We start from the raw sequence: 25,794 nt of genomic DNA on the forward strand, positions 1-25,794 counted from the left end.
TTGCAAAGGACTCCTGTGGAGTCCTTTGCAATGGGCCTGGCGGACGCTAAAATTTTAAGAATTGATTTAAACTACTGAAGACCAAGTCTTTAAAATATTTTCTTGTATTTTCAAATTCTATTTGAGTTTTGTCTCTCTTAGAATTAAAAATGTCGAGCAAAGCGAGACCAGCTTGCTAGTAAATAAATACAATTTGAAAAATTGAGGCAGTTCACTGGTAAGTGCTGCTATTTGAGCTATTTTTAGAACAGGCCAGGGGGGCGACTCATCTGGTCCTTACGGGCCCGCCTGTATTTTTTATTTTTATTTTTATTTAAATCTTCAAAAATATACCTGCATTACCTCTCTTGACCGCCCGGGGGCTCCCTGGGACGCTGCCCCTCCTGTCCGGGTTCAGCACGGAGGTCCGCAGACTGGCCAGAGAGCCGCTGTCGTCCTCGGAACCCGAGTCGTCGTCTCTGAGCGGCACCGCGCTGATCTGCGTGGCTCTCTGAGGACGGGGGGGGGGGGGCGTAAAAAGATTAGCTTAAAAGGTTAAAAGGTCGGCTCTCTCACCCCCTTCAGCGCGGCGTAGACGGGAACCTCGATGTTCTTGTACGTCAACTGCGTGCACGGACCCGCCGACAGAGTCTGGGGCGAGACCGACCCTGCGAGGTGGGGGGAAAAAAAATGGGTGTCAGGGAAAGATGAAAGTTGAGGGTAAACACAGGAACTACTTTTGAATGTGCTAAATGGAGCAGGGGGTGTCAGACTTAGCAGGGGGGGGGGGGGGGGGGGGGGGGTTTATGGGCCTGCATTACAAAATGACTTCGGGGCCTTTAAATAAAAGACAGCTGAGGAGTTTCACGGCGGCCGTGGCTCCTGGTGCCCCTCCGTTTGGCCGTGTGACCCCCGGGGAAATAATATGCACCACGGCCATCGACCTGAGCGACGCAACTCTTTTCTTCTTCGTCATTGCGACGTCTTCCACCAGTGGAGGGTTTCATGCTGCCCAAAATGTCCAAAACGCACCCGGCCAAGTCCCACAGAAAGTGGGGGAGAAAAGTCCGAAAAGTCGGCAAAAGTCCCAAAAATGTTCAAAAATCACACCTGGGTTAGAACCCCACAAGTCCCAGGAGGCCCATCATGACCAAAATGTGCCTAGTCAAGTCCCACAGGAAGTGGGGGAGAAAAGTCCGAAAAGTCGGCAAAAGTCCCAAAAATTTTCAAAAATCACACTTGGGTTAGAATCCCACAAGTCCCAGGAGGCCCATCATGACCAAAATCTGCCCAGTCAAGTCCCACAGGAAGTGGGGGAGAAAAGTCCGAAAAGTCGTCAAAAGTCCCAAAAATTTTCAAAAATCACACTTGGGTTAGAATCCCACAAGTCCCAGGAGACCCATAATGACCAAAATGTGCCCAGTCAAGTCTCACAGATAGTGGGGGAGAAAAGTCCGAAAAGTCGGCAAAAGTCCCAAAAATGTTCAAAAATCACACCTGGGTTAGAACCCCACAAGTCCCAGGAGGCCCATCATGTCCAAAATCGGCCCGGTCAAGTCCCACAGGAAGTGGGGGAGAAAAGTCCGAAAAGTCGGCAAAAGTCCCAAAAATTTTCAAAAATCACACTTGGGTTAGAATCCCACAAGTCCCAGGAGACCCATAATGACCAAAATGTGCCCAGTCAAGTCTCACAGATAGTGGGGGAGAAAAGTCCGAAAAGTCGGCAAAAGCCCCAAAAATTTTCAAAAATCACACCTGGGTTAGAATCCCACAAGTCCCAGGAGGCCCATCATGACCAAAATGTGCCCAGTCAAGTCTCACAGATAGTGGGGGAGAAAAGTCCGAAAAGTCGGCAAAAGCCCCAAAAATGTTCAAAAATCACACCTGGGTTAGAATCCCGCAAGTCCCGGGAGACTCATAATGACCAAAATCTGCCCAATCAAGTTCCACAGGAAGTGGGGGAGAAAAGTCCGAAAAGTCGGCAAAAGTCCCCAAAATTTTCAAAATCACACCTGGGTTAGAATCCCACAAGTCCCAGGAGGCCCATAATGACCAAAATGTGCCCAGTCAAGTCTCACAGATAGTGGGGGAGAAAAGTCCGAAAAGTCGGCAAAAGCCCCAAAAATGTTCAAAAATCACACCTGGGTTAGAATCCCACAAGTCCCAGGAGGCCCATCATGACCAAAATCTGCCCAGTCAAGTCCCATAGGAAGTGGGGGAGAAAAGTCCGAAAAGTCGGCAAAAGCCCCAAAAATTTTCAAAAATCACACCTGGGTTAGAATCCCACAAGTCCCAGGAGACCCATAATGAGCAAAATGTGCCCAGTCAAGTCCCACAGGAAGTGGGGGAGAAAAGTCAGAAAAGTCGGCAAAAGCCCCAAAAATTTTCAAAAATCACACCTGGGTTAGAATCCCACAAGTCCCAGGAGGCCCATCGTGACCAAAATCTGCCCAGTCAAGTCCCACAGGAAGTGGGGGAGAAAAGTTCGAAAAGTCGGCAAAAGTCCCAAAAATTTTCAAAAATCACACTTGGGTTAGAATCCCACAAGTCCCAGGAGACCCATAATGACCAAAATGTGCCCAGTCAAGTCTCACAGATAGTGGGGGAGAAAAGTCCGAAAAGTCGGCAAAAGCCCCAAAAATGTTCAAAAATCACACCTGGGTTAGAATCCCACAAGTCCCAGGAGACCCATAATGACCAAAATGTGCCTAGTCAAGTCTCACAGATAGTGGGGAAGAAAAGTCCGAAAAGTCGGCAAAAGCCCCAAAAATGTTCAAAAATCACACCTGGGTTAGAATCCCACAAGTCCCAGGAGGCCCATCATGACCAAAATCTGCCCAGTCAAGTCCCACAGGAAGTGGGGGAGAAAAGTCCGAAAAGTCGGCAAAAGTCCCAAAAATTTTCAAAAATCACACTTGGGTTAGAATCCCACAAGTCCCAGGAGACCCATAATGACCAAAATGTGCCCAGTCAAGTCCCATAGGAAGTGGGGGAGAAAAGTCAGAAAAGTCGGCAAAAGTCCCAAAAATTTTCAAAAATCATACCTGGATTAGAATCCCACAAGTCCCAGGAGGCCCATCATGACCAAATGTGCCCAGTCAAGTCCCACAGGAAGTGGGGGAGAAAAGTCCGAAAAGTTGGCAAAAGTCCCAAAAATTTTCAAAAATCACACTTGGGTTAGAATCCCACAGGTCCCAGGAGACCCATAATGACCAAAATGTGCCCAGTCAAGTCCCACAGAAAGTGGGGGAGAAAAGTCAGAAAAGTCGGCAAAAGCCCCCAAAATTTTCAAAAATCACACCTGGGTTAGAATCCCACAAGTCCCTGGAGGCCCATAATGACCAAAATGTGCCTAGTCAAGTCCCACAGGAAGTGGGGGAAGAAAAGTCCGCAGAAGTCCCAAAAACGTTGAAAATACCTACCCAGATTCCAGTCCCTCAGATCCCACAAGTCCCACCGCCAGCCGTGCAAGTTCCGAGGCCCAAAGTGTGCAAAACGCACCCAGCAATGTCCCACGGTAAAGTCGGGGAGAAAAGTCCCCAAAAATCCCCCAAATGTTGAAAAATCACACCCTGGTTGGAGTCCCACGAGTTCCGCCGCTAGCCGGGATGCCCAAAATGTCCAAAACGCACCCAGCCGAGTCTCACAGAAAGTGGGGGAGAAAAGTCGGCAAAAGCCCCAAAAATTTTCAAAAATCATACCTGGATTAGAACCCCACAAGTCCCAGGAGGCCCATCATGACCAAAATCTGCCCAGTCAAGTCCCACAGGAAGTGGGGGAGAAAAGTCCGAAAAGTCGGCAAAAGTCCCAAAAATTTTCAAAAATCACACTTGGGTTAGAATCCCACAAGTCCCAGGAGGCCCATAATGACCAAAATGTGCCCAGTCAAGTCTCACAGATAGTGGGGGAGAAAAGTCCGAAAAGTCGGCAAAAGCCCCAAAAATGTTCAAAAATCACACCTGTGTTAGAATCCCACAAGTCCCAGGAGACCCATAATGACCAAAATGTGCCCAGTCAAGTCCCACAGGAAGTGGGGGAAGAAAACTCCGCAAAGGTCCCAAAAACATTGAAAATACCTACCCAGGTTCCAGTCCCTCAGATCCCACAAATCCCACCGCCAGCCCTGCAAGTTCCGAGGCCCAAAGTGTGCAAAACGCACCCAGCAATGTCCCACGGTAAAGTCAGGGAGAAAAGTCCCCAAAAATCCCAAAAATGTTGAAAAATCACACCCTGGTTGGAGTCCCACGAGTTCCGCCGCTAGCCGGGATGCCCAAAATGTCCAAAACGCACCCAGCCAAGTCCCACAGAAAGTGGGGGAGAAAAGTCAGAAAAGTCGGCAAAAGTCCCAAAAATGTTCAAAAATCACACCTGTGTTAGAATCCCACAAGTCCCTGGAGGCCCATAATGACCAAATTGTGCCCAGTCAAGTCCCACAGGAAGTGGGGGAAGAAAAGTCCGCAGAAGTCCCAAAAACGTTGAAAATACCTACCCAGGTTCCAGTCCCTCAGATCCCACAAGTCCCACCGCCAGCCCTGCAAGTTCTGAGGCCCAAAGTGTGCAAAATGCACCCAACAATGTCCCACGGTAAAGTCAGGGAGAAAAGTCCCCAAAAGTCCCAAAAATGTTGAAAAATCACACCCTGGTTGGAGTCCCACGAGTTCCGCCGCTAGCCGGGATGCCCAAAATGTCCAAAACGCACCCAGCCAAGTCCCACAGAAAGTGGGGGAGAAAAGCCCGAAAAGTCGGCAAAAGCCCCAAAAATTTTCAAAAATCACACCTGGGTTAGAATCCCACAAGTCCCAGGAGGCCCATCATGTCCAAAATCGGCCCGGTCAAGTCCCACAGGAAGTGGGGGAGAAAAGTCCGAAAAGTCGGCAAAAGCCCCAAAAATGTTCAAAAATCACACCTGGGTTAGAATCCCACAAGTCCCGGGAGACTCATAATGACCAAAATGTGCCCAGTCAAGTCTCACAGATAGTGGGGGAGAAAAGTCCGAAAAGTCGGCAAAAGCCCCAAAAATGTTCAAAAATCACACCTGGGTTAGAATCCCACAAGTCCCAGGAGACTCATAATGACCAAAATGTGCCCAGTCAAGTCCCATAGGAAGTGGGGGAAGAAAACTCCGCAAAGGTCCCAAAAACATTGAAAATACCTACCCAGGTTCCAGTCCCTCAGATCCCACAAGTCCCACCGCCAGCCCTGCAAGTTCCGAGGCCCAAAGTGTGCAAAACGCACCCAGCAATGTCCCACGGTGAAGTCAGGGAGAAAAGTCCCCAAAAATCCCCAAAATTTTGAAAAATCACACCCTGGTTGGAGTCCCACGAGTTCCGCCGCTAGCCGTGCAAGTCCCGGGATGCCCAAAATGTCCAAAACGCACCCAGCCGAGTCTCACAGAAAGTGGGGGAGAAAAGTCCGAAAAGTCGGCAAAAGCCCCAAAAATTTTCAAAAATCACACCTGGGTTAGAACCCCACAAGTCCCAGGAGGCCCATCATGACCAAAATCTGCCCAATCAAGTCCCACAGGAAGTGGGGGAGAAAAGTCCGAAAAGTCGGCAAAAGCCCCAAAAATGTTCAAAAATCACACCTGGGTTAGAATCCCACAAGTCCCAGGAGACCCATAATGACCAAAATGTGCCTAGTCAAGTCCCACAGGAAGTGGGGAAGAAAAGTCCGAAAAGTCGGCAAAAGCCCCAAAAATGTTCAAAAATCACACCTGGGTTAGAATCCCACAAGTCCCAGGAGACCCATAATGACCAAAATGTGCCCAGTCAAGTCTCACAGGAAGTGGGGGAAGAAAAGTCCGCAAAAGTCCCAAAAACGTTGAAAATACCTACCCAGGTTCGAGTCCCTCAGATCCCACAAGTCCCACCGCCAGCCGTGCAAGTTCCGAGGCCCAAAGTGTGCAAAACGCACCCAGCAATGTCCCACGGTAAAGTCAGGGAGAAAAGTCCCCAAAAATCCCCAAAATGTTGAAAAATCACACCCTGGTTGGAGTCCCACGAGTTCCGCCGCTAGCCGGGATGCCCAAAATGTCCAAAATGCAACCAGCCGAGTCTCACAGAAAGTGGGGGAGAAAAGTCCGAAAAGTCGGCAAAAGTCCCAAAAATGTTCAAAAATCACACCTGTGTTAGAATCCCACAAGTCCCTGGAGGCCCATAATGACCAAAATGTGCCCAGTCAAGTCCCACAGGAAGTGGGGGAGAAAAGTCCGCAAAAGTACCAAAAATGTTCAAAATACCTACCCGGGTTCGAGTCCCTCAGATCCCACAAGTCCCACCGCCAGCCGTGCAAGTTCCGAGGCCCAAAGTGTATAAAACGCACCGAACAGAGTCCCACGGGAAGGGCAGGAGAAAAGGCGGCAAAAGTCCGATAAATCTTCAAAATACCTACCCAGGTTCGAGTCCCACAAGTCCGATTGGCGGCCGTGCAAGTCACAGGATGCCCAAAATGTCCAAAACACAACCAGCAAAGTCCCACAGGAAATGGGGAAGAAAAGTCGGCAAAAGTCCCAAAAATGTTCAAAAATCACACTTGGGTTCGAGTCCCACAAGTTCCGCCACCGGCCGCGCAAGTCCCGGGATACCCGATGTGTCCAAAACGCCCCTATGCAGAGTCCTACGGGAAGTCGGGGAGAAAAGTGAGAAAAGTCAGCAAAAGTCCCAAAAACGTTGAAAATACCTACCCAAGTTCCAGTCCCACAAATCACGCCACTGGCCGTGCAAGTCCCGGGATGCCCAAAATGTCCAAAATGCGCCCAGCCAAGTCCCACTAGAAAGCGGTGAGAAAAGTGAGAAAAGTCAGCAAAAGTCCCAAAATTTTTCTAAAATCACACCCGGGTTCGAGACCCACGGGTCCCGCCGCCGGCTGCGCAAGTCCCGGGATGCCCAAAATGTCCAAAACGCAACCAGAAAAGTCCCACGGGAAGTGGGGGAGAAAAGTGACAAAAGTCAGCAAAAGTCCCAAAAACATTCAAAATACCTACCCGGGCTCGAGTCCCACAAGTCCCGCCGCCGGCTGCGCAAGTCCCGGGATTCTCAACACGTCCAAAACGTGTTCCTGCAGAGTCCCACGGGAGGGCTATGAGATAAGTGAGAAAAGTCGACAAAAGTCCCAATAATGTTCAAAATACCTGCCCAGGTTTGAGTTCCAAAAATTACGCCGCACAAGTCCCGGGATACCCAAAATGTCCAAAATGAGACCAGCCAAGTCCCATGAGAAGGCGGGGAGAAAAGGGAGAAAAGTCGGGAAAAATCCCCCAAATAATTAAAAAACGTACCCAGGTTCGAGTCCCACAAGTCCCACCGCCGGCAGCGCAAGTCCCGGGATGCCCAAAACGGATCCAGCCAAGTCCCACGGGAAGTGGGGAAGAAAGTGAGAAAAGATGGCAAAAGTCCCAAAAATTGTCAAAAATCACACCCACAAGTCCTGCCGCACAAAATGCCCAAAATGTCCAAAACTCATCCAGTAGGGTCCTATGGGAAGTGGGGGAGAAAAGTGAGAAGAGTCGGCAAAAGTCCGAAAATGTTTAAAATACCTACCCAGGTTCGAGTCCTAGAAGTCCTGTCGCCGGGATGCCCAAAATTTCCCAAATGCGCCCAGCCAAGTCCCATGAGAAGGCGAAGAGAAAAGGGAGAAAAGTCGGGAAAAGTAACAAAAATAATTAAAATACCTACCCAGGTTCGAGTCCCGGCAGTGCAAGTCCCGGGATGCCCAACATGTCCAAAACGGACCCAGCCAAGTCCCACGACAAGTGGGGAAGAAAAGTGAGAAAAGTTGGCAAAAGTCCCAAAAATGTTCAAAAATCACGGCCACAAGTCGTGCCGCACAAGTCTCAGGATGCCCAAAATGTCCAAAACTCGCCCGGCAGGGTCCCATTGGAAGTGGGAGAGAAAACTGAGAAAAGTCGGCCAAAGTCTGAAAATGTTCAAAATACCTACCAGGCTCAAGTCCCAGAAGTCCCGTCGCCGGGATGCCCAAAATTTCCCAAACGTGCCCAGCCAAGTCCCACGAGAAGGCGAGGAGAAAAGGGAGAAAAGTCGGGAAAAGTCACAAAAATTATTAAAATACCTACCCAGGTTCGAGTCCCACAAGTCCTGGGATGCCCAACATGTCCAAAACGGACCCAGCCAAGTCCCACGAGAAGTGGGGAAGAAAAGTAAAAAAAAGTTGGCAAAAGTCCCAAAAATGTTCAAAAATCACACCCACAAGTCCTGCCGTACCCAAAATGTCCAAAACTCACCCAGCAGGGTCCCATGGGAAGTGGGGGAGAAAAGTGAGAGGAGTCGGCAAAAGTCCGAAAATGTTCAAAATACCTACCAGGCTCAAGTCCCAGAAGTCCTTTTGCCGGGATGTCCAAAATTTCCCAAACGTGCCCAGCCAAGTCCCACGGGAAGGTGAGGAGAAAAGGGAGAAAAGTCGGGAAAAGTCACAAAAATAATTAAAAAACCTACCCAGGTTCGAGTCCCACAAGTCCCACCGCCGGCAGTGCAAGTCCCGGGATGCCCAACATGTCCAAAACGGACCCAGCCAAGTCCCATGGGAAGTGGGGGAGAAAAGTGAGAAAAGTTGGCAAAAGTCCCAAAAATGTTCAAAAATCACACCCACAAGTCCTGCCGTACCCAAAATGTCCAAAACTCACCCAGCTGGGTCCCATGGGAAGTGGGGGAGAAAAGTGAGAAAAGTCGGCAAAAGTCCGAAAACGTTCAAAATACCTACCCAGGTTCGAGTCCCAGAAGGGTGGGGGGGCTCCAAATAACCAGCGGGTGAAGCGTCAATCAATGCAGAAAAACATAAAAAGACAAGTTTTTTTTTAGGAAGAAAGACAAGGCAAGACTCACTTAGACCAAGACCTCTGCTTCCTGGAGAGGATTCGGATACTCTCAGTCCAGACTTGGCCACCGCATAGATCCGACTCTCCTACAAATATTAAATACAGATAAGAATTACAACTAAATGTGTGTGAATGCTTCAATGCTGAAGTTGAACTGAAATGCTGACGGAATATACAAACCCCGTTTCCATATGAGTTGGGAAATTGTGTTCGATGTAAATATAAACAGAATACAATGATTTGTAAATCCTTTTCAACCCATATTCAGTTGAATATGCTACAAAGACAACATATTTCATGTTCAAACTCATAAACTTAATTAACTTAGAATTTCATGGCTGCAACACCTGCCAAAGTAGTTGGGAAAGGGCATGTTCACCACTGTGTTACATCACCTTTTCTTATAACAACACTCAATAAACGTTTGGGAACTGAGGAAACTAATTGTTGAAGCTTTGAAAGTGGAATTCTTTACCATTCTTTACCAAGTCCGGGGTCTTGTTGTCGTATTTTACGCTTCATAATACGCCACACATTTTTCATGGGAGACAGGTCTGGACTGCAGGCGGGCCAGGAAAGTACCTGCACTCTTATACTACGAATCCACGCTGTTGTAACACGTGACTTGGCATTGTTCTGCTGAAATAAGCAGGGGCGTCCATGATAACGTTGCTTGGATGACAACATATGTAGTTCCAAAACCTGTATGGACCTTTCCGCATTAATGGTGCCTTCACAGATGTGTAAGTTACCCATGCCTTGGGCACTAATACACCCCCATACCATCACACATGCTGGCTTTTGAACTTTGCGCCTATAACAATCCGGATGGTTATTTTTCTCTTTGTTCCGGAGGACACCACTTCCACAGTTTCAAAATATATTTTGAAATGTGGACTCGTCAGACCACAAAACACTTTGCCACTTTGTTGATGAATGGGTTTGGCTTTGCATAGTAGAGTTTTAACTCGCACTTACAGATGTAGCGACCAACTGTAGTTACTGACAGTGGTTTTATGAAGTGTTCCTGAGCCCATGTGGTGATATCCTTTACACACTGATGTCAGTGTTTGATGCAGTACCGCCTGAGGGATCAAAAGTCCGTAATATCATCGCTTACGTGCAGGGATTACTCCAGATTCTCTGAACCTTTTGATAATTTTACGGACCGTAGATGGTAAAAACCCTAAAATCCTTGCAATAGCTCGTTGAAAAATTTTGTTCTAAAATTGTTTGACAATTTGCTTACAAATTGGTGACTTTTGCCCCATCCTTGTTTGTGAATTACTTAGCATTTCATGGAAGCTGCTTTTATACCCAATCATGTTGGAATGGATTGAATAGGTTGAAAAATGTAGGAATTGTGAAAGATTAGAAAAATGGTCAATTCATTTGAAGGGGGTAAATGGCCCAGGAAACTTGGAGTTCTGGGAAATCCGGGAATTAAAAGAAAAAGTTGTTGAAGTAAAGCAAACAATTCTTTCACAGGCCAAACATTTTAGAATTGGAATGGTTTGAATCGGAGAAAAAACATGTTGGGGTTGTGGAACTTGGAAAAAGGTCCCGTTCATTTCCATGGAAATTTGGGAATCTTCAGAAAAAGTGGACATTTTTTGAAAAAAGCTAAAATACTTGAATGTTCTGAATGAGTTCAAATGGTTGGTGTTGGATTTTTTTCAAAACGGTCCAGAAATGTTGAAGTAGTAACATTTTTTAATTGAGAAATGGTATTACGGAATTCCTGGAATTTTGGGAAAACTGGGGACTTCTTCCAGTACAGAAAACTACTTAGTTTTTTGTCCTGATTAAGAGGAATATTTTGATGTTAGAACGGTTTAATTGGGTGGGAAAATTTTGAAGGAGTAGTCACCAGAAAATAGGGTGAATCAAAGGGTTTGAAAAAACGGGAATTCTAGGTTTTCCAGGATTTTTTTCAACTTGGAAAAAAATGATAGTTTAAATGTGCAGAATGAGTGGTATATGTTGAAGGTTTGAATCGGTTGAAAAATGTGGAAATGGTGGAACTTTGAAAAATGGCCAATTCATTTTGAATGGGAAAAATGTCCCAGAAAACCTGGAATTCTGGGAAATCTGGGAATTTTTGGACATTTTCAAGGGAAAGCCCGCAATTCCTGAATAAGCTGAACATTTGGAAGTTGGAGGTGGAACTTTGAAAAATGTCTCATTCATTTCAATAGCAATTTGACAGAAATTTGGGAATTTTGGGAAAAGCGGGTATTAAAAAAAAAAACTGCTAAAATACTTGAATGTTCTGAATGAGTTCAAATGGTTGGTGTTGGATTTTTTTTCAAAACGGTCCAGAAATGTTGAAGTAGTAACATTTTTCAATTGAGAAATGGTATTACGGAATTCTTGGAATTCCGGGAAAACCGGGAATTTTTCCTGTAAAGAAAACAACTTTGTTTTTTGTCCTGATTAAAAGGAATGTTTTGATGTTAGAACGGTTTAATTGGGTGGGGAAATTTTGAAGAAGTAGTCACCAAAAAATAGGGTGAATCAAAGGGTTTTTAAAAAAACGGGAATTCTGGGATTTCCAGGATTTTTTTTAACTTGGAAAAAAATTATAGTTTAAATGTGCAGAATGAGTGGAATATGTTGAAGGTTTGAATCGGTTGAAAAATGTGGAAATGGTGGAACTTTGAAAAATGGCCAATTCATTTTGAATGGGAAAATTGTACCAGAAAACCTGGAATTCTGGGAAATCTGGGAATTTTTGGAAATTGTCAAGGGAAAGCCCGCAATTCCTGAATAAGCTGAACATTTGGAAATTGGAGGTGGAACTTTGAAAAATGTATCATTCATTTCAATAGCAATTTCACAGAAATTTGGGAATTTTGGGAAAAGCGGGAATTAAAAAAAAAAAAGCTAAAATACTTGAATGTTCTAAATGAGTTCAAATGGTTGGTGTTGGAATGTTTCAAAACGGTCCAGAAATGTTGAAGTTGTAAAATTTTTCAGTTGAGAAATGGTATTACGGAATTCCGGGAAAACCGGGAATTTTTCCTGCAAATAAAACAACTTTGTTTTTTATCCTGATTAAAAGGAATGTTTTGATGTTAGAACGGTTTAATTGGGTGGGAAAATTTTGAAGAAGTAGTCACCAAAAAATAGGGTGAATCAAAGGGTTTGAAAAAAAGGGAATTCTGGGATTTCCAGGATTTTTTTTAACTTGGAAAAAAATTATAGCTTAAATGTGCAGAATGAGTGGAATATGTTGAAGGTTTGAATCTGTTGAAAAATGAGGAAATGGTGGAATTTTGAAAAATGGCTAATTAATTTTGAATGGGAAAATTGTCCCGGAAAACCTGGAATTCTGGGAAATCTGGGAATTTTTGGAAATTGTCAAGGGAAAGCCCGCAATTCCTGAATAAACTGAACATTTGAAAGTTGGAGGTGGAACTTTGAAAAATGTCTCATTCATTTCAAAAGAAATTTCACAGAAATTTGGGAATTTTGGGAAAAGCGGGAATTTTTAAAAAAAAATGCTAAAATACTTGAATGTTCTGAATGAGTTCAAATGGTTGGTGTTGGAATTTTTCAAAACGGTCCTGAAATGTTGAAGTAGTAAAATTTTTCAATTGAGAAATGGTATTACGGAATTCTTGGAATTCCGGGAAAACCGGGAATTTTTCCTGTAAAGAAAACAACTTTGTTTTTTGTCCTGATTAAAAGGAATGTTTTGATGTTAGAACGGTTGAATTGGGTTGGAAAATGTGGTAGGAGTAGTCACCAAAAAATAGGGTGAATCAAAGGGTTTGAAAAAACGGGAATTCTGGGATTTCCAGGATTTTTTTTTTAACTTGGAAAAAAATTATAGTTTAAATGTACAGAATGAGGGGAATATGTTGAAGGTTTGAATCCGTTGAAAAATGTGGAAATGGTGGAACTTTGAAAAATGGCCAATTCATTTTGAATGGGAAAAATGTCCCAGAAAACCTGGAATTCTGGGAAATCTGGGAATTTTTGGAAATTTTCAAGGGAAAGCCCGCAATTCCTGAATAAGCTGAACATTTGAAAGTTGGAGGTGGAACTTTGAAAAATGTCTCATTCATTTCAATAGCAATTTCACAGAAATTTTGGAATTTTGGGAAAAGCGGGAATTTAGAAAAAAAAGCTAAAATACTTGAATGTTCTGAATGAGTTCAAACGGTTGGTGTTGGAGAATTTCAAAACGGTCCAAAAATGTTGAAGTAGTCAAAATTTTCAATTGAGAAATGGTATTACGGAATTCCGGGAAAACCGGGAATTTTTCCTCCAAAGAAAACAACTTTGTTTTTTGTCCTGATTAAAAGGGATGTTTTGATGTTAGAACGGTTGAATTGGGTTGGAAAATGTGGTAGGAGTAGTCACCAAAAAATAGGGTGAATCAAAGGGTTTGAAAAAACGGGAATTCTGGGATTTCCAGGATTTTTTTTAACTTGGAAAAAAATTATAGTTTAAATGTGCAGAATGAGTGGAATATGTTGAAGGTTTGAATCGGTTGAAAAATGTGGAAATGGTGGAACTTTGAAAAATGGCTAATTCATTTTGAATGGGAAAATTGTCCCGGAAAACCTGGAATTCTGGGAAATCTGGGATTTTTGGAAATTGTCAAGGGAAAGCCCGCACTTCCTGAATAAGCTGAACATTTGGAAGTTGAAGGTGGAACTTTGAAAAATGTTTCTTTCATTTCAATAGCAATTTCACAGAAATTTGGGAATTTTGGGAAAAGCGGGTATTAAAAAAAAAACTGCTAAAATACTTGAATGTTCTGAATGAGTTCAAATGGTTGGTGTTGGAATTTTTCAAAACGGTCCGGAAATGTTGAAGTAGGAACATTTTTAAATTGAGAAATGGTATTACGGAATTCCGGGAAAACCGGGAATTTTTCCTGTAAAGAAAAAAACTTTGTTTTTTGTCCTGATTAAAAGGAATGTTTTGATGTTAGAACGGTTGAATTGGGTGGGAAAATTTCGAAGAAGTAGTCACCAAAAAATAGGGTGAATCAAAGGGTTTGAAAAAAAAACGGGAATTCTGGGATTTCCAGGATTTTTTTTAACTTGGAAAAAAATGATAGTTTAAATGTGCAGAATGAGTGGAATATGTTGAAGGTTTGAATCGGTTGAAAAATGTGGAAATGGTGGAAGTTTGAAAACTGGCCAATTCTTTTTGAATAGGAAAAATGTCCCGGAAAACCTGGAATTCTGGGAAATCTGGGAATTTTGGGACTTTTTTAAGGGAAAGCCTGCGATTCCTGAATAAACTGAACATTTGGAAGTTGGAATTGTTTAAATTGGGGAAACGTGGATAGTAATTGGATGAATGTGGATATTAAATAGATGAATTTTGGTGTAGAAAACCATAATCGGTTCTAGCTAAGCGTCCCCGCTGTAGAACCAATAAAATTAGAACCATATTTGGTAACTTTGGTGGAATATGGAATGGAGACAATATTTTTCAGACTTGGAATCTACAAACAATAAATTATCCAAGAGGAGACTGAGGGCAGACAGAGTTTGAGACTTTAGAGTCTAAAATACTTGGAAGATTGACTTTCATACCCAGGAAGGAAATCGGTGCAAAGGTGGTGTCGGTGGTTTCAGAACTTCTGGATCAAGGCGATCCAGTGGTTCTGCGAGGCCTGAAAAGGGTCTTTCATCCCGAGTGAGGCATTCTGATCCGGACCCTTCCATGTCGATGTCAGTTTCCTCCACCAGCCGGGAGAAGGTGGTGGTGGTGCAGGTGCTGGTCAGGGTGGAAGAAGCCGACGAGGGCGCGGCGATGTCGATGCTGACCAGCTGGGGGAGGCGGTCCAGGTGGTCCAGGTGGTCCAGACCGGGCTGAGGCTGACTGAAGTGCTTCTTCGCCAGCTGGATGCTGTCTCTGGGGCTCAGCGGGGTCCGGATCTTTGGTAAGGTCATGCTGGCGCCCGACTGGGGAGGCTGGGAGGGATCGGGAGAGGGGTCGTTGGTGGCGGAGGGCGAGCGAGGCAAGAGCGGACTTTTGGGAGCCGGGTTGAGGGGAGACTCGGGGGATCCGGGTCCTACCGCGTAAGCCGAGGTGGACGAGTGGAGGCACTGAGAACGGAATTTGTTGTTGAGCTCGTCTGAGGCGTTGTTTCTGTCCGAGGACACTTCCTGACCCTCGGTGCACCCCGGTGACCCGTGAGGAGTCCTACAGGACAGTTCTGGGGTTCTTTTCAAATCTGCAAGGATAAAAAAGGGTTCAGAGTTAGGTTCATGTACTTTTCCTCGGTCCCCTAAATTCAAGGCACCTTCTGCTGAGGTCTTGGCTTCTCCATTGGCACATAGTGGTCTTCTGTTGGCTTCTGGCAAGGGAGGAGTGCCCGGGCAGCTCGAGGAGAACTGGGGACTGATCGGTGGCTGCTGGGCCTCTGGTCCTGGGGGGTTAGTCTGGGGTCCACAGGAATCCTGAGGATCTAAGAAAACTGATGGAACGACATAACAATTGTAAGCTTGTTCTTGAGTCTCTCAATTTAAGGAATCCTGATCTTTGCAGACCTTGTAGTTTGTCCTGCAGTAGTTTGATCTGCTCTGTCTGCTCCATGTTAACTTGTTTCAGCTGCTGGTTCTCCTGTTCCATCTGGCAATCAGCAAATATATTTGCAAACATGTTGTTGTTCCATCTGGCAATCATCAACAACCGTATTGTTTGATGTTCCATTTGTCAATCATGTAATACATTTTCAAACATGTTGGTGTTCTGTCTGACAATCATCAACCAAGATGTTGGTGTACCACCTGGCAATCAGCAGCAAACATGTAGTTGGTGATCCATTAGAAACATCAAAAACATGTTCTGGTTCCATTCGTCAGTCATTCAAATATATTTGCAAACATGTTGCTGGTGTTACATTTGTCAATCATGTAATACATGTTCAAACATGTTGGTGTTCTATCTGGCAATCATCAACCAAGATGTTGGTGTACTTCCTGGCAATCATCAACAAACATGTTGTTGTTGTTCCATTTGTGAATTCTCAACAAACATGCTGTTGGTGTTCCATCTGTCAATTTTGAAATATATTTGCAAACATCTTGATGGTGGTCCATTTGGCAATCATCAATTATATTTACAAAGATGTTGGTGTTCCATTTGGCAATCACCAACAAACATGTTGTTGGTGTTCTGTCCGGCAATCATCAAAATATATTAATAAACATGTCGTTTGAGTTCCATCTGGCAATCATCAAATTATATGTTGGTATTACATCTGGCAATCATAAAAAAATATGGTGTTGATGTTCTGTCTGGCAATCATCAAACATATTTACAAACATGTCATTGGTGTTCCATCTGGCAATCATCAAATATATTTACAAACATGTTGTTGGTGTTCCATCTGGCAATCATCAAAAAATATTAATAAACATGTCGTTTGGGTTCCATCTGGCAATCATCAGAATATATTTACAAACATGTTGGTATCCTATCCAGCATTCATCAAATAATGTGTTGGTTTTCCATCTTACAATCATTAAAATATATTTACAAACATGTTGGTATTGTATTTGGCAATCATCAACAAATATGTTGGTGTTCCATCTGGCAATCATCAAAATATATTTACAAACATGTTGGTATTGTTTCTGGCAATCATCACCAAACATACTGTAGGTGTTCCATCTGTCTATTATCGAATATTTTTACAAACATGTTGATGGTGTTCCATCTGGCAATCATCAACTAATATGTTGTTGGTGTTCCATCTGGTAATCATCGAATATATTTTCAAACATGTTGTTGGTGTTCCATCCGGCAATCATCAACATATATTTACAAACATGTTGTTGGTATTACATCTGGCAATCATCAAATATATTTACAAACATGTTGTTGGTGTTACATTTGGCAATCATTAAATATATTTACAAACATATTGTTGGTATTACATCTAACAATCAAAATATATTTACAAACATGTTGATATTCCATCTGGCAATCATCAATAAACATGCTGTTGGTGTTCCACCTGCCAATCATCAAATATATTTGCAAACATGTTGTTGGTATCACATCTGGCAATCATCAAATATATTTACAAACATGTTGATGTTGTTCCATCTGGCAATCATCAAAATATATTTAGAAACATATTGGTATTACATCTGGCAATCATCAAAATATATTTACAAACATGTTGATATTCCATCTGGCAATCATCAACAAACATGATGTTGGTGTTACATCTGGCAATCATCAAATATATTTACAAACATGTTTTTGTTCCATCTGGCAATCATGAAATATATTAACAAACATGTTTGTATTCCATCTGGCAATCAGCAACACACGTGTTGTTGTTCCATCAGGCAATCATCAAAGAGATTTACAAACATGTTGTTGTTCCATCTGACAATCATCAAATATATTTACAAAAATGTTGTTGGTATTCCATCTGGCAATCAGCAACACACATGTTGTTGTTCCATCTGGCAATCATCAAATGTATTTACAAACATGTTGTTGGTATTCCATCTGGCAATCAGCAACACACATGTTGTTGTTCCATCTGGCAATCATCAAATGTATTTACAAACATGTTGTTGGTATTCCATCTGGCAATCAGCAACACTCATGTTGTTGCTCCATCTGGCAATCATCAAGTATATTTACAAACATGTTGTTGTTCCATCCTGCAATCATCAGATGTATTTACAAACGTGTTGTGGGTATTCCATCCGGTAATCAGCAACACACATATTGTTGTTCCATCTGGCAATCATCAAATGTATTTACAAACATTTTGTTGGTATTCCATCCGGCAATCAGCAACACACATGTTGTTGTTCCATCTGGCAATCATCAAATATATTTACAAAAATGTTGTTGGTATTCCATCTGGCAATCAGCAACACACATGTTGTTGTTCCATCTGGCAATCATCAAATGTATTTACAAACACGTTGTTGGTATTCCATCTGGCAATCACCAACACACATGTTGTTAATTGGCAATAATCAAATGTATTTACAAACATGTTGTTGTTCCATCCGGCAATCATCAAATGTATTTACAAACATATTGTTGGTATTTTATCTGGCAATCAGCAACAAAAATTGTGTTGTTCCATCTGGCAATCATCAAATACATTTACAAACATGTTGTTGTTCCATCCGGCAATCATCAAATGTATTTACAAACATGTTGTTGGTATTTTATCTGGCAATCAGCAACAAAAATTGTGTTGTTCCATCTGGCAATCATCAAATATATTTACAAACATGTTGTTGTTCCATCCGGCAATCATCAGATGTATTTACAAACTTGTTGTTGTTATTTTCCCTGGCAATCAGCAACAAACATGTTGTTGTTCCATCTAGCAATCATCAAATACATGTGCAAACATATTGTTGCTGCATCTGGCAATCAGCAACAAACATGTATTTCTGCATGCACTCACTGAGTGTGTTTACCTCTCCAAGCTTCATCGTGACCCAGTCTTTAATCTTGGTCGCCTTCTCCTCGATGATCTTTGCCTCCTGGGCTCGGACTATCACCTGGAGTCCGAGGAAAACACCACGGTATTATCATCTCAGCCACAAAGGGACCTCCCCCTTTCAGTTGGCTCCGCCCACACCTGCTTCCCCAGCTGGACCTCTAGTCTCTTTATCACGCCGTCTTTCTCCTGGACCTGGCTGGTCAGGTCTCGGTACTTCCTGTACAAGGAGCTCTCGGACTCGGTGCTTTGCAAGTTGGCCGACTTCAACTTTGCCTCCATGACGTGGATCTGGAAGGCATTGATCATCCGTCGCGTGATTGGACAACTTTTGAACAAAGGGGGCGCCACAAACTATTTACTGCAACTTGAGATAACGACTTCACTTTTTTTTTTCTCCCCCGGACTGTCCTCAAGTGCGGGACTAAAAGCTACCCTTTGCCTACCTGCCTCTCTGCACTCTGGGCGCGCTGATCGGCCTCGCTCGCCCGCTGCTCCAACTCTTGCATCTGAGTGCAAAGAGACAAAGCCGCCGGTTACCATGGTTACATGTTGCCTCGTGGCTACCAATGACTCCCCCACTGTGGGAAAGTGACAATGACCTCATGGATAATGGGTCAGACAAACTCTAGGTCAGGCTTGTCCCCGACAGTTTGCATTAGTTTTTGTTCCTGTCAGCACTCTTATTTTGGTAATTTCCTGATTTTCTCCCTGAGTGCTTTTCCCGATCAGCTGTGGCTGATTGGCACCTGGCCACACCTGGTGTCAATCAGCCCGATTCTATTTAGACCTGCTTTCTCCTCCAGTCAGTGCTGGATTATTGTCACCTCTACCTGTCAATGTCATTGGGGCGGCATAGCTCGGTTGGTAGAGCAACTTGAGGGTTGCAGGTTCGATTCCCGCTTCCGCCTAACTAGTCACTGCCGTTGTGTCCTTGGGCAAGACACTTTACCCACCTGCTCCCAGTGCCACCCACACTGCTTTAAATGTAACTTAGATATTGGGTTTCACTATGTAAAGCGCTTTGAGTCACCTGAGAAAAGCGCTATATAAATATAATTCACTTCACATTCACTTCAGTCTGCTCTTGTCATAGTTTCTTTGTGTCAAAGTATGGTTCTAGTCCTGTTAGCCTTTGTGCTAGTTTTTATTTATTTTTATTTTTTATTTTTTTACCTTTGTCATGAAAAAGGGAGGTTTTTGTGGTTGGTGCACTAATTGTAAGTGTATATTATGTTTTTTATGTTGATGTATTAAAATAAAATAAAAAATTTATATATATATATATATTTTTTTTTAAATCAAATTTAATAAAAAATTATTCTGCGGCCGGGTACCAATGGGGCCACGGCCCGGTGGTTGGGGACCACTGGTCTAAATGGCCTAAATGAGCAAGACAGTAATAACAGGAAACTAACAAATACACTTCCATGTATTTGCTGTTTAATTCTAACACAGTAAGAACATTTTTGATTTTTTTCCGGGTTCCTTAAACGCACCCTTGACAAACAAAAAAAAAAATCTTCCCCGCAGGGCAAACGTGGCTGAGAAGATTCTCCCCGCCAGATCAACGCCGTGTCTTTTTTTAAAAATATGTTTTTATTCTCTCCGGGGTTTTTTTTCCACACCAAAGTGGGTCAATGTGTAAAACACTCCAAACTTGGCAAGCACACCAAGGCCATGAAGGCAGACCTTTCCAAGGGAGCAATAACATGACGCAATGGTACACACGCACACACACACATACACACACACACACACACACACACACACACACATTCGTGTATTTCAGATCTTCTGGGGACCTCCCATTAATGCCTCCCTCTTTAGGACCACCCTTTCTAGATATATAAAGATGTGTATTTATAACATTAATAATATATACATACTGTGCAAATATTAAAAAAAAAAGCTTGTATTGAAAAATTAGTTGGAATTTCACAAGGAAAAAGGTAAATTTTACAAGAAAAACTTGGAATTTTGGCAGTATTATAATAAAAGTCGTCATTTGACTCAACATAAGTCAAGATTTTACTACCAAAACGGAACATTTGTGCAATATTATGATAAAAGTTGGAATTCTATAGATATTTAAAGCTGCAAGCAGCAATGGATTTGTATTTATAGCCATCTTTTGTATTGAAGGGGGAATTGCAAACTTCTTGTTGATTTTAGCTGGGGGTTGTCACAGTATGAAATATAGGTCTAAGTGAGATCTACATAGAGGTTTTTGTTTCATGTGTCTTTGACATTCCTACTGGGAGTTAGAGGCAGTTTTGGCTGAGCAGGATGCCACCATCTTGAGACTCTTAATGTATTGCGAATGGAGGGAAGCTATCGTATTGAATGGGGAATGGCAAACTTCCTGTCGATTTTAGCTGGGGGTTGTCAGTGTATGAAATTTCGGTCCAAGTGAGACCAACATTGAGTTTTTTGTTTCATGTGTCTTTGACATTCCTACAGAGAGTTAGAGGCATTTTTGTCTGAGCAGGGTGCCGATATCTTGAGACGGCAGCAGCACACCAGCAGCAGAGCAGTGGTTCTCTGAGGGCTCATACAATCCAAACCGGAGCAGTAATTAAAACTCTTTCATTAACTTTTAATCAGAAGGGTTGAATCTCTCTCCTGTGTTTATTTGAAGCCGACACGACGAATGCGCTCAGAGGAGATAATGTTTTAAAAAAGGTGACTGTTTTTACACAACTTTTGTTTTGAAGGGGGAATTGCAAACTTCCTGTTGATTTTTGCTGGGGGTTGTCATTGTGTGAAATATAGGTCTAAGTGAGACCTACATAGAAGTCGACATTCCTACTGGGAGTTAGAGGCAGTTTTGTCTGTGTTTTCTTCCTAGGGGGCGCTAGAGCACAATTTTGAGTTTTGGAGTTTTTTGGTTTTTTATTAGATCGCAATGTCCGGCAGTCCTGATTTGTGTGTCCAGTTTGGTGAGTTTTGAAGCATGTTAAGGGGGTCAAATTACAGCTCAAAGAGGCGGCGGTATAATAATAAAGAATAATAATAAAACGCTAGAAATTCAATAGGGTCCTGTGTCCCTTAGGGACATCGGTCCCTAATAACAGTTGCAATTTTACAAGAAAAGCTTAAAATGTTGGCAATTTTATGAAAAGAGTCTTAATTTTACTCGACAAACGTCACAATTTTACAAGAAAACTTTAAGATTTTGGCAATATTAAAATAGTAAACAGAATTTTGCTTGGAAAAATGATGACAAAAGTCATCATTTTAATCTAAAAATGTCACTGTTTTACAAAAACAACACAAACGTCTGCAATATCGTGATAAAAGTCAAAATTTTGTATGACAAACGTCACCATTTTGCATTAAATAGTAATACATTTATATTAACAAGTAATATATTTTACGAGAAAATATTGCTGTATTACAGAAACAGAAAGAATATGAAAAATTGTTCCCAATTTTATAACAAAAAATTTGACACATTGTGAGTAAAAGACTGTTTTCAGTTCTTTTTATTTTATTTTATTTTTTTGTTTTGAAATTGTTATTTAATCATCATTTTTTACATCAAGTTATTACAGTATGTCTCTACATATATATATATATATATATATATATATATATATATATATATATATATATATATATATATATATATAAAACATAACAATTTTGGCCAAAAGGGGTGCATGTAAATGTCTTACACACACTTGTTATTTCATATGTTGACCAGAGGGGGAGCAATTTACATTTTTACACATACTTATTATTACTTATTATGCCTATGTTGATGTCTCAAGAAGGGTAAAAATAGAATGACACACACACACTCATATATATATATATATATATATATATATATATATATATATATATATATATATGTATATATATATATATATATATATATATATATATCTATATATATATATATATATATATGTAGGTGTGGGTAAAAAATCACAAGACTACTTCATCTCTACAGATCTGTTTCATGAGGGGTTCCCTCAATCATCAGGAGATTTTAATGGAAGCATTCACATACAATGGTTTATATAGGGCACAGAGTGGGTGGGTACAGGCAGGCGTAGGGTGTGGTGATTGGCTCATGTGTTATATAATAAACAGTTTCTCTTTTAAGCATAGGTTGCATCTTTTATTACCACTGTTGTGGTAATTATATATCATCCAGAGCTATCATCCCTCAACAAGCGCAGTGAAATCATTTCAACATGCCGCCACAGACGGAAACACCTCCTAGGTAACACATGAGCCAATCACCACACCCTACGCCTGCCTGTACCCACCCACTCTGTGCCCTATATAAACCATTGTATGTGAATGCTTCCATTAAAATCTCCTGATGATTGAGGGAACCCCTCATGAAACAGATTTGTAGAGATGAAGTAGTCTTGTGATTTTTTTCCCACACCTACATATTGCGCTCTACCACGGTATCGAGCACTATTCTCTGGATAATCCAATCAAGACATATATATATATATATATATATATATATATATATGTATATATATATATATATATATATATATATATATATATATATAAAACATAACAATTTTGGCCAAAAGGGGTGCATGTAAATGTCTTACACACACACACTTGTTATTTCATATGTTGACCAGAGGGGGTGCAATTTACATTTTTACACATACTTATTATGCCTATGTTGATGTCTCAAGAAGGGTAAAAATAGAATGACACACACACTCATATATATATATATATGTATATATACCAAATCGTTTTTTTACTTACAATTTATTTTGTACTTGCGAAAAAAAAATTAATAAAAAAATATATACTACAAGTTAAAACTTTTAGCAGTAATATTATTGATATATATATATATATATATATATATATATATATATATATATATATATATGTTTATACATATATATACATGTAATATATATATATATATATATATGTAATGTATACAAACATACATATATATATACATGTTTATATACATATATATAAACATATATACAGTATATATATATATATGTATGTATATATATACATATGTATACAAAAAATATACATCTGTAATCGTTTTTTTACTTAAAATTTTTAATTTTTTGCAAATAATTTTTTAAAATGAAATAAAAACAATTCTACTAGTTAAAACCTTTGGCAATAATATTATATGTATACATATTTATATATATATATATATATATATATATATATATATATATATATATATATATATATATATATATATACAAATGCGAATCGCGTTTTACTTACAATGTATACATTTTTTTTTACTTTCAAATAATACAAAAAAAAAGAAAAACAATTCTAAAAGTAAACATTTTGGCAGTAATATTCCTAATTGCGCCATCAACACAATATTGCCTGCAATTAAAAATCTAAAATGATAGGTGGCGCTGCTGAGGTCATTTAATGCCACCAGAGCTACTCTTATTTGCGCATGGTGCCCTTTGCCCAAAATGGCAAAGTAGAAGAAGCAGGGTAGCGAGTAAAAAGGCGAACAGAAACGTACCCCAAAATGGACTTACCCCTAAAAGTCTCGGTCCATTAAAGGGGTCCAAAGTGTACTCATTTGGGATCTTTCCAGACCCCGTTTTTAACGGACAACAGTTTTTTTTTGTTTGTGCTTGGACTTGAAATGCAATGCATTTTCAACTTCAGCTCTACCTTCCCTCCCCGCTCACCTTCTCCGCCAGCAGCTCCCGGATCTTCCCCGCTTGAAGGCGGAACCTGAGCAGCTGCATCTCCAGGGCGACGCAGCGCTTTTGCCAATCCACGCCGGTCGCCCCCGCCGCTCCGGAGACGCTGCCGCTCTCCAACACGCCGGCCATGGCGAGGATTCCCCTGCCTGTCGACAACAGAAGCACGGGCTTCAATTTAGCATCAAAACTCTGTTGTTTGCTAACGTGCTAACGTGCTAACAGACGTCTTCCCCTTGCTCGGTTGCGTATCTGGCAGTGGTGTGGTGTCTCTGCTGGACTAACATAACCAGAAATCATGATTATGACAGCATTCCGCGCACCTGGGACTGATGAGCTACCCGGGCTTCTTAAGCCAGTGCAGACCTGCGTTCCGGGCCAGAACGTAATCATCTGTTCATGTACCGTAAGCCGACTAACCCTGTTGTATGCACTCTTTGCTTTCTGTGTTTTCTTTCCCGTCTCACTGATTGTCTCATGTCCTCATTGTCGCCCCGACTCAGTGGACCTAGTGGTTGGAGTGTCCGGTCCGCCCTGAGAACGGTAGGTTGTGAGTTCAAACCCCGGCCAAGTCATACCAAAGACTATAAAAATGGGACCCATTTTGTCCTTGCTTGACACTTAGTAACAAGGGTTAGAATTGGGGGTTAAATCACCAAAATTGATTCCCGGGCGTGGCACCACTGCTGCTCACTGCTCCCCTCACCTCCCAGGGGGTGATCAAGGGGAATGGGTCAAATGCAGAGGACAAAGTTCAACATACTTAGTGTGTGTGTGACAATCATTGCTACTTTAACTTTAACTGCAGACCTCTGTTTGTCACAGTTTGTTTCTGACAAACCCCAAGATGCGGAGAAGATGGCAGGCATAATGCAGGTAAACATGATTTAATTTATCACTAAAACAAAACCAAAAGGGGTACAACAAAAGGCGCGCACGAGGCGGATAACAAACTAAAAGAGCTAGCATGGGAGCCAGAAAACAAATGGAGCTAAGCATGAAAGCTAGCAAAAACCAAAAGGGCCTAGCGTGGAAGCTAGCAGGTAGCGAGCAGAAAAAAAAGTTGTTACTTGTTGCGTGAAAAAAAAATTGGAAGCAGGGAACAAAAGACAGTAAGCTACAAACAGCTACGGAAATATAGCTTACCGCTACGCTGCAATGACACGACACGACAGGAGCGACATGACGCGATGCGACAGGAGCAACGATACCATACAATAATCCAGCCCTGACTGGATGGGACGACAGGTTTAAATAGGAGTGGGCTGATTGACACCAGGTGTGGTCAGGTGCCAATCAGCCGCAGCAGAGGGGAAACAGCGCTCAGGGAGAAAGACAGGAAACCAACAAAATAAGAGCGCTGACAGGAAATACTACACTCAGAGGAAAAAACTAGAACACAAACAAACTGTCAGGGACAAGCTGTGTCGACGAGCTGTGTGTCTCGTCATTCCTTGTTCCTCTGCTTTCCGGACTGCCTCTTGGATCTCAACCTCCCACTTGGACACAGACCTCCTATGCCTTGCAATAACCCCCCGACTTCCTGCTTGCCTCACAGATCTACCAGCATGCCCTGCCCCTTTTGGACTTGTCTCTCGCCCAACACTCTGGTGACACTCAGCAGTTAGTGAAGTGAAGTGAAGTGAATTATATTTATATAGCGCTTTTCTCAAGTGACTCAAAGCGCTTTACATAGTAACACCCGATATCTAAATTACATTTAAACCAGTGTGGGTTCATTCCTAAACATAGAGTAGTCTCACACCATACACTCTTGGATTTTTGTCACACTCCATTCCTTTGTCTATTAATGTTATTGTTTC

General features: G+C 41.9%; 1 protein-coding gene across 3 annotated transcripts in view; it reads right to left on the reverse strand.

Moving 5' to 3' along the window:
• plekhh1 (pleckstrin homology domain containing, family H (with MyTH4 domain) member 1) overlaps window positions 1-25,794 on the reverse strand; it is a 103,873-nt gene that overhangs the window by 51,848 nt on the left and 26,231 nt on the right. Inside the window, exons 2-12 of one of the 3 annotated variants that reach the window (XM_061896252.1) lie at window positions 23,957-24,120; window positions 18,716-18,778; window positions 18,411-18,560; window positions 18,247-18,330; window positions 15,331-15,412; window positions 15,084-15,257; window positions 14,857-15,014; window positions 14,371-14,751; window positions 8,817-8,895; window positions 556-647; window positions 334-490 (exon numbers count right to left, since the gene is read on the reverse strand). In XM_061896252.1, coding sequence (XP_061752236.1) covers window positions 334-490; window positions 556-647; window positions 8,817-8,895; window positions 14,371-14,751; window positions 14,857-15,014; window positions 15,084-15,257; window positions 15,331-15,412; window positions 18,247-18,330; window positions 18,411-18,560; window positions 18,716-18,778; window positions 23,957-24,103 — 1,567 coding nt within the window. In that variant the 5' untranslated portion in view covers window positions 24,104-24,120. Of the gene's footprint in view, window positions 1-333; window positions 491-555; window positions 648-8,816; window positions 8,896-14,370; window positions 15,015-15,083; window positions 15,258-15,330; window positions 15,413-18,246; window positions 18,331-18,410; window positions 18,561-18,715; window positions 18,779-23,956; window positions 24,121-25,794 lie in introns of all 3 variants that reach the window. The other 2 variants (XM_061896249.1, XM_061896251.1) reach the window with 2 other exon arrangements.

The sequence above is a fragment of the Nerophis ophidion genome, linkage group LG03, assembly GCF_033978795.1.
Source record: "Nerophis ophidion isolate RoL-2023_Sa linkage group LG03, RoL_Noph_v1.0, whole genome shotgun sequence".
NCBI classification, from domain to species: Eukaryota; Metazoa; Chordata; class Actinopteri; order Syngnathiformes; family Syngnathidae; genus Nerophis; species Nerophis ophidion.